Raw genomic sequence first — 10,000 nt, forward strand, 5'->3', positions numbered from 1 at the left:
TCCTTGAATTGACTAAGATTTACCACTGGAAGTTTCATGCCCAATCTAGCAGGAATAAACAATCTATATATAACAATCTATTTATCTCTTTTCTTGTAACTCCTGTAATGAATCTTTTATGAATGAATCTAAAAGAGATTAACATATGTTCTGTTGTCTTCCTCTTTTAACAGAACTGGCCCCTGCTTGCCACAGAAAGCTCAAATCCAAACTGAGGGACAAATGTCAGAAAATTCATGAAGGAATCTCACAGCAGGGAACCACAGCACTTCTGAATGAGATCTACACAGAGCTCTACATCACAGAGTGTGGGAGTGGAGAGGTCAATAATGAACATGAGGTGAGACAGATTGAGACAGCATCCAGGAGACCAGCATCACAGGGGACACCAATCAAATGCAATGACATCTTTAGACCCTTACCAGGACAAGACAAAGACATCAGAACTGTGCTGACTAAAGGAGTGGCTGGAATTGGTAAAACAGTCTCTGTGCAGAAGTTCATACTGGACTGGTCTGAAGGAAATGTAAATCAGGATGTTCTCTTCATATTTCCACTTCCTTTTAGGGAGCTGAATTTAATGAAAGAGAAAAATCTCAGTCTGATGGAGCTTCTTCATCACTTTTTCCCAGAAACATGTGAATTAAAACCTAAACATTATACAAACTATAAGGTTCTGTTCATCTTTGATGGTCTGGATGAGCATCAACTTCCTCTAGATTTCCAGAATAATGAGAAATTGTGGGATGTAACAGAGTCCACCTCAGTGGATGTGCTGCTGACAAACCTCATCAAGGGGAATCTGCTTCCCTCTGCTCTCCTCTGGATAACCTCTCGACCAGCAGCAGCCAATCAGATCCCTCCTGAGTGTGTTGACCAGGTAACAGAGGTACGAGGGTTCAGTGAACCACAGAAAGAGGAGTATTTCAGGAAGAGAATCAGTGATCAGGGCCTGGCCAATAGAATCATCACACACATGAAGTCATCAAGAAGTCTCTACATCATGTGCCACATTCCAGTCTTCTGTTGGATTGCAGCCTCTGTTCTAGAGAGAATGTTGGGTGAAGCAGAAAGTGGAGAGATCCCCAAGACTCTGACTCAGATGTTCACACACTTCCTGATCTTTGACATCAAATACAAGAACCAAAAGTATGATAAAAAAAAAAGTCCCACTCATCCATACCACACAAGAGAACATGTTCTGGCACTGGGAAAATTGGCTTTCGAACAGCTGGAAAAAGGAAACCTGATTTTCTATGAGGAAGACCTGAGAAACAGTGGCATTGATGTCAGAGAAATGTCAGTGTATTCAGGATTGTGCATGCAGATCTTCAGCGAGGAGTTTGAGCTACAGCTGGGGAAGGTGTTCAGCTTTGTACATCTGAGTGTTCAGGAGTTTCTGGCTGCTTTATATGTGTTTATTTCCTTCATCTCCACCAACACCAATGTGCTACAACAGCAACACCCTGGATTGCTCAGTTTTTTCAAAACCCCAATGTCTCTCTTCCTCAACAGTGCAGTGGACAAGGCCTTACAGAGTCAAAATGGACACCTGGACCTTTTCCTTCGCTTCCTTCTGGGTCTCTCACAGGAGTCCAATCAGACTCTCTTACGGGGCCTACTGACACAGTCAGGAAGCAGCTCTCACAGCAAAGAGGAAACAATCAAGTACATCAAGGAGAAGATCAGGGAGAATCCCTCTCCAGAGAAATCCATCAATCTGTTCCACTGTCTGAATGAACTGAATGATCATCCTCTAGTGCAGGAAGTCCAAACATACCTGAACAGAGGAGGTAAACGTCATCTCCCTGGAGCCAGACTCTCTCCTGCTCAGTGGTCAGCTCTGGCGTTTGTGTTGCTGAACTCAGAAGAGGAGCTCAATGAGTTTGACCTGAGGAAATATGACCCATCAGAGGAATATCTACTGAGACTGCTGCCAGTGGTCAAAGCATCCAGAAAAGCCATGTGAGTATTTTCATTTAGAGAGGAACAGTGGATGTAGCAATGGATGTTCTTGACTCATAAGATCTTCTGTGAAAAATGAAAAGGAGAGTGATAGAGAACATTAGAGAGAGAGAGAGAGAGAAGGATGGAGAGATCCTACATTAAAGCACAAGTAGGTGATTGAAGGCTCCAACACCAGGCGCTTAAGTTAAACCATAAAGTTTCCTATAAAGTTGTAGAACACTGGAATGTACTAACACTGTCTAGTGATTCATTAGTCTAAATGTATTAATGATGGATAAATGATATTTGATATCATGGATAGTTGTGTGTCTGTGTGTTGAGAATGGTCCTACATTTAAAACAGTGGCCAACAGTTTCACACTCTTTGTGAAACAGCCAGAGAAAATGTGCTGCAGTGTAACATAAAGAAGTGGTCAAGTATGAACTATCAGTGTGTATACACGCACACACGCACACACACACACACACACACACACACACACACACACACACACACACACACACACACACACACACACACACACATTTCACACTGATGGCAGTTTTCTAACTTTTTAGAGATATTCAATAGAACTGATGAGGGTGAGTGGACACTTTATAAAGGTGTAGGTGTTAATATGACTCCATTTCAAACACTTTATAAAGGTGTGTGTTAATATAACTTCATCTGAAACACTTTATAAAGGCGTAGGTGTTAATATGACTTCATATGAAACATTTTCATTGTTTAAATATTTTGCCAAGGCATTTTGTCATAATCTATTAGCAAATAGTTGTTGTCAATGTTACTTTGTGTCATGTTAAACATAATCCAATTCAGCTCTGTGTGATCAGTGTAACATGCAGTGACGTTCACAGCTCTGTGTGATCAGTGTAACATGCAGTGAGTCCCCCAGAAGCTAATGCTGTTACTACTGTCACTCACCTAAAACTGTAGCAGGTTACTGATGCTGTTCATATATTGTGGGACCAACATCTGAGACCACTAGTGAAAATTATTGTTTTGCATTTCATACAATGTTTTCTTTATAACTCATATAATCAGCATAATTTGAGTGAACAGTTGAAATTAATTCATGAATTTCAAATGCATGTAAGGACAGTTGTGAAATTGACCATGTCAGTTCTTTTGTACAAAAAGTCAGATGTCCTTGAGCCCACATGCAAGCAGTGCAGGAGAAATGAGTCAAAGTTCTGATCCGACTGAAACAACATGTGAACCGTCCTCTTCTCCCCAGTATTTCACTGCCACACATACAGTTCATGGAGAACAAACTTTGTGAACTCCAGGGATACATTTCATGTCAACAGCAGACATGAGATCATTGCCTCAAACACTGACTGACTGATGGGAGCTGCCTCACACACTGACTGACTGATGGGATCTGCCTCACACACACCTGACTGACTGATGGGGTCTGCCTCACACACACCTGACTGTTCATTCTGCCATAATCAATACTGCAGTGTTTATTCCTCCATAATCAATACTGTGGTGTTTATTCCTCTACAAGCAGACACTGACCTGGAGCTGCAGCACTTGTATAACCCCATTATCAAACAGTAAACCAGGTGTGTGGAGTCTGTGTTCACTGTGCTTGGGGTCTTTAATAAAGCAAACTTGAAGACAGTTCGGGAGAACTTCCAGCACATAATCTGCATCATGAGACAGAGCTACACATTAGGTCACTGTTACTCTCCCTTATGAGAACCTCCACACCCCATTTAGCAAATCAGATCAGTGCTCCGTTCTTCTCCTCACCACCTATGGGCAGAGAATAAAACAGAAAGCCCCAGTTAGTAAGACAATCTACTGCTGGTTGGAACAAATGGATACTATACAGGACTGTTCACACAGCATGGGGCATGTTCCACGATGACCTACTGTCACAGTTTCCTCCTCCTGGTGTCACAGCTCCCACACTGATGCCTTCACATGCTTGTTTTGGTTTCATTCCCCTTGTCTGTAATCCTGCCTGTAATTATGTTCATCTGTGTCTGGTTAGTCTTCATCAGTCTCGGTTATTTAAGCCCTGTGTTCTGTTTTCCAGGCTGTTTGTTTGGTTTTGTGTAGATTTGCTTTTGCTATCATAGTTGCTGCCAATGTTCCTTACTGGTTAATTCCTGAGTCCTGCCTACTTCTGTGCAGTCAACATTTTGTTAATCAGCCTTTTGTCATTTTCTGTTGATATTTCATCATCTTGTATTTCATCATCCTCTGACTGACCTGCATTTACTCCTTTGCAGGCTATCTGACTGTGGTCTCACTGAAAAGTCTTGCAAAGCTCTCACATCAGTTCTACAAACAGAAAACTCCTCACTGAGAGAGCTGGAGATGAATACTAATGACCTGCAGGATTCAGGAGTGGAGCAGCTCTGTGCTGGACTGAAGAGTTCACACTGTAAACTGGAGATTCTCAGGTTACTTTTTGTGACTATTTTTGAATGTAAAAAAGTAGTAAGGTGTGGTGACATTGTAGAGGAATATTTAAAAGGTCAGTGTCCTTTTAGAGGAAGATAAAGATACATGAAGACAGTTCAGTACCCGACACTATTAGAAACAGTTCAGTACCCGACACTCCTAAACACGTGTGTAGAGAGGGGGTGGGGCATAAGGTCCTCTTATAAGCAAGTGTGTAGTTAGAGAGGGGGCAGGGCATAAGGTCCTCATAAGCAGGTGTGTAATTAGAGAGCAGGTGAGTTTCTATGACTATTTTTGAATGTAAATAAAGAGCCATTTTAAAACGTCAGTGTCCTTTAAAAAAATTAACTACCTTATAGTACAGTATTATGAACCAGCAGTTTTAAGCTCATTTTTGAATGGTTTGTACTTGTTCACTTTAACACTAGGTATCTGAGAATGTACACATAGCACAATGATCATTCAGGATTCAAATTGAAGTAGACACTTGGGACAAAACATCCGTTCACATCTAGGCTTATTTGTCCATCATTTAGGTTCCATTTGAGATCATATAATACAGAAGAAAATGTCAAAAAAAAAACATAAAACACCTTTGATTTTTATTTGGTGTATAATGTGTCTATTGATGCTGGAGATTGATTTTCACTCATACTCTGCATTTTCTGATTCACCAGGGTCTTGTGTAATAAATTGAACAGGTTTGAGCATATACATGAAATGACTAAGTAGCTACACAATGTTTTCCACTAGGTGTCCTAGACTTCTCCGGAGTGTCCAAAAACCTCTCCAAATACACACACAGTCATTTATCACTATACATCAAGTTTGGATGTTTCTTTTTTGCTAAAACATCACAATAAGTTAATTTATTAACTTCCACAACAATATTGGCTTCATAGCATCATTGGTGGTATCATTAGGGGCAAATACTTTACTAGCTACTACTACTATATTAGCTAATACTGTAAATGCTGGAGAAAATAATGTAAATTCTGTAATACTGTAAAGAAAAGTATAATTTCTCATTTATACTTACGATTTGTACGATTTCCAGCAGTGAATGGAAATATCCAGTGATTTGCTATGCAAACATCACAATGATTCCATGCTAGTAGCTAAACTAATCTATGCTAGCAGTCAAGCTAGTCCATGCTAGCAGCACTCAAACAATTCCACATAAACTTCAGCTAAAATAAGCCTCTTCCTTTCCATGATGTCCAAACATATTGCCAAAATCATCAAATCATTCTTATGGTTTCGCCAAACAGCGCCAAACCGATGCGCTATGCTATCTGCTAACAACACTGAAGCACTGACAGTACACAGTGCGCAGACCTTTAAGCATTAAAGGGATGACTAAATAAGGCAAATGAGGGGTTTACGTTTTTGTCGAACCATCCTCTATTTGATGAAATAGCTGCCAATCAAGCAGCTTGCCCTGGAAACTCTTGGAAATGCCTGGAAGTAAATGCTAGTCACCCTCCCTCCAGCTTCCCCTTTCACACATAGGTGTGAATTGATGTCACTCCAAGACAATGGTGCTGCAACGGCCAATAAAAATCAATATAAAATAGAAAAGGGGGACTTAACATCAGTAGCATGCTTTTTCAGTTAACCAAAGGCTTGCGTAGTTTGGGTTTGTTACAAAGGAACCGAACCAAAAGAAAAACTTTGTAATTAAAGAACTTTACTAACACTCTGTATACCATTTAAACATGTCACGCAGTTGTTTTGATGGTAATTGAATTTTCTATGACAAAATTTGAACTTATCTTATACTGGAAGAATGATTTAAAAGGCAACTTAAAAGAGCAGGCATGTTTTTGTGGAAATTTTACCTGAAAAACACAATGTCTTCAGTGTGCAATTTCTGGCGAACAGATGCATGTAGATGGCTGAAAATTGGTAAGCAGGTGCTTGAATTAGTCCTAAGAAATGGTATGTTGATAAATGTACTGTACTTTAAGAATATTCGATGTTATCAAGTAATTTATTTGAGTATGCCTGTTTGGGTCTGCCTGCTAGGGGCCGTTGGTGTGAATAGGGGTTATAGAGGTGTAGGTATTAATATGACTTCAACTGAAACGCTTTATAAAGGTGTAGGTGTTAATATGACTTAATTTGAAACATTTTCATTGTTTACATATTTTACCAAGGCATTTTGTCATAATCTATTAGTAAATAGTTGTCATTGTTACTTTGTTATGTTAAACCTAAATCCAATTCAGCTCTGTGTGATCAGTGTAACATGCAGTGACATTCACAGTTCTGTGTGATCAGTGTAACATGCAGTGAGTCCCCCAGAAGCTAATGCTGTTACTACTGTCACTCACCTAAAACTGTAGCAGGTTACTGCTGTTGTTCATATATTCTGGGACCAACATCTGAGACCACTAGTGAAAATGATTGTTTTGCATTTTGTACAGTGTTTTTCTTTACAAATCATATAATCAGCATAATTTGAGTGAACAGTTGAAAGTCTTTTCATGAATTTCAGAATGTATCAGTATTTGGCTCTACACAAATGCATGTAAGGACAGTTGTGAAACTGACCATGTCAGTTCTTTTGTGCAAAAAGTCAGATGTCCTTGAGTCCTCACGCAAGCAGTGCAGGAGAAGTGAGTCAAAGTTCTGATCCGACTGAAACAATATGTGAACCGTCCTCTTATCCCCAGTATTTCACTGCCACACATACAGTTCATGGAGAACAAACTTCGTGAACTCCAGGGATACATTTCATTTCACACCTAACTGACTGATGGGGTCTGCCTCACACACACCTGACTGACTGATGGGGTCTGCTTCACAGACACCTGACTGTTCCTTCTGCCGTAATCAATACTGCAGTGTTTATTCCTCCATAATCACCTCTGTGGTGTTTATTCCTCTACAAGCAGACACTGACCTGGAGCTGCAGCACTTGTATGACCCCATTATCAAACAGTAAACCAGGTGTGTTGAGTCTGTGTTCACTGTGCTTGGGGTCTTTAATAAAGCAAACCTGAAGACAGTTCAGGAAAACTTCCAGCACATAATCTGTATCATGAGACAGAGCAGTGCTCCATTCTTCTCCTCACCACCTATGGGCAGAGAATAAAACAGAAAGTCCCAGTTAGTAAGACAATCTACTGCTGGTTGGAACAAATGGATACTATACAAGACTGTTCACACAGCATGGGACATGTTCCACGATAACCTACTGTCACAGTTTCCTCCTCCTGGTGTCACAGCTCCCACATTGATGCCTTCCCATGCTTGTTTTCATTTCATTCCCCTTGTCTGTAATCCTGCCTGTAATTATGTTCATCTGTGTCTGGTTAGTCTTCATCAGTCTCGGTTATTTAAGCCCTGTGTTCTGTTTTCCAGGCTGTTTGTTTGGTTTTGCATATCATAGTTGCTGCCAATGTTCCTTACTGGTTAATTCCTGAGTCCTGCCTACTTCTGTGCAGTCAACATTTTGTTAATCAGCCTTTTGTCATTTTCTGTTATTTCATCATATTGTATTTCATCATCCTCTGACTGACCTGCATTTACTCCTTTGCAGACTATCTGATTGTGGTCTCACTGAAGAGTCTTGCAAATCTCTCACATCAGTTCTACAAACAGAAAACTCCTCACTGAGAGAGCTGGAGATGAATACTAATGACCTGCAGGATTCAGGAGTGGAGCAGCTCTGTGCTGGACTGAAGAGTTCACACTGTATACTGGAGATTCTCAGGTGAGTTTCTATGACTATTTTTGAATGTAAAAAGGTAGTAAGGTGTGGTGATATTGTAGAGGAATATTTAAAAGGTCACTGTTCTTTTAGAGGAAGATGAAGATGCATGAAGACAGTTCAGTACCCGACACTATTAGAAGCAGTTCAGTACCCGACACTGCTAAACACATGTGTAGAGAGGGGGTGGAGCATAAGGTCCTCTTATAAGCAGGTGTGTAGTTAGAGAGGGGGCGGGGCATAAGGTCCTCATAAGCAGGTGTGTAATTAGAGAGTGGGTGAGTTTCTGTGACTATTTTTCAATGTAAATAAAGAGCCATTTTAAAAGGTCAGTGTCCTTTAAAAAAAAATTAACTACATTATAGTACAGTATTATGCACCAGCAGTTTTAAGATCATTTTTGAACGATTTGTACTTGTTCCATTTAACACTAGGTATCTGAAAATGTACACATAGCACAATCATCATTCAGGATTCAAATGTTCACTGGTCCCATCTGTCCCACCACTAAGTATGTTCTGCAGGCCTCAACTGGAGATTTTTTTGCTAAAATTCTTTGCCAGCCAGAGCTCACACTGTTTGGTTCAGGACCAATATAACTACTGTTTATACACAGTAAACCAGACCTCACACTATTTCGTTCAGGACAATATAACTACTGTTTATACATAGTAAACCAGACCTCATACTGTTTAGTTCAGGACCAATATAACTACTGTTTATACACAGTAAACCAGACCTCACACTGTTTACTAGTGTGGAGTCCTGGGTGAGGAATTAATGAGACCTCACCATGTCAGTAGTTTATCATAAATGTCTACTAGACCTCCATACTAGACCTCACCATGTCAGTAGTTTATTATAGATATACACTATACCTCCATACGAGACCTCACCATGCCAGTAGTTTATTATAAATGTATACTAGACCTCCACACAAGCCCTCACCATGTCAGTAGTTTATTCTAAATGTACACTAGACCTACATACGAGACCTCACAATGCCAGTAGTTTATTATAAATGTACACTAGACCTCCATACGAGACCTCACCATGTCAGTAGTTTATTATAAAGCACAGGGTGAAGCCTCCACTATAGTTCCAGACTCTCTAGCTGCCCCATGTAGGCTGATCTGGAACTGCGTCTCACTCGCTGTCTCTCTCCCTCTGTCTCTTTCCTTTATGCAGACTGTCTGGTTGTTTGGTCACAGAGGAAGGTTGTTCTTCTCTGGCTTCAGCTCTGAGTTCAAACCCCTCACACCTGAAGGAACTGGATCTGACCTACAACCACCCAGGAGAGTCAGGAGTGAAGCAGCTCTCTGCTAGACTGGAGGATCCCCACTGCAGACTGGAGACACTCAGGTATGGAACTTTATCGTGTGTGCATGCATTATGTGTGTCTGTATGTGCTCGTGTGTGTGTGTGCGTGTGTGTGTGTGTGTGTGAACAACTGAACTGGTGAAGGCCATAATCATCTGTTCCTTATGTATTTTTGATTGGTCTCATTATTAATAATTAATCCTGTTTGTAGACTCTGCTGTGCAGTAATATATTTGCATTGTATTTGTTGTCTACTGTTTGGGTTTATAGTGAGTTGGAGAATCAGTGTTGCAGTAAACTGTATTACTGTGTGTTGTGAGAGTGTTTTAGTAAATTGTACTGCTGTGTGCTGTTATTGTGAGTGTGCTATAATAAATTCTTCTACAGTGGTGTGTTATGGTGAGTGTGTTATATTGAACTGTATTGTAGTGTATTATGGTGAGTATATTATATTGAACTGTACTGTAAAGCGTTATGGCAAGTGTGTTATTTTGAACTGTACTGTAGTGTGTTATGGTAAGTGTGTCAGTGTTAGCGGGTGGAGCTGTGTAGGCCAGAGGGCGGAGCTACAG

General features: G+C 40.4%; 1 protein-coding gene across 4 annotated transcripts in view; it reads left to right on the top strand.

Moving 5' to 3' along the window:
* The window catches only part of LOC145656972 (NLR family CARD domain-containing protein 3-like), a 21,807-nt gene that overhangs the window by 8,035 nt on the left and 3,772 nt on the right, over positions 1–10,000 (top strand). For 3 of the 4 annotated variants that reach the window (XM_081710972.1, XM_081710862.1, XM_081710927.1), the window contains exons 4-7: positions 174–1,965; positions 4,216–4,389; positions 7,938–8,111; positions 9,297–9,470. In XM_081710972.1, the coding sequence (XP_081567098.1) occupies positions 174–1,965; positions 4,216–4,389; positions 7,938–8,111; positions 9,297–9,470 (2,314 nt within the window). The remainder of the gene's footprint in view (positions 1–173; positions 1,966–4,215; positions 4,390–7,937; positions 8,112–9,296; positions 9,471–10,000) is intronic. The other variant, XM_081710894.1, reaches the window with a different exon arrangement.

This window comes from Electrophorus electricus, chromosome 1, assembly GCF_041902795.1.
Source record: "Electrophorus electricus isolate QZ-2024a chromosome 1, ASM4190279v1, whole genome shotgun sequence".
Taxonomy (NCBI): Eukaryota; Metazoa; Chordata; class Actinopteri; order Gymnotiformes; family Gymnotidae; genus Electrophorus; species Electrophorus electricus.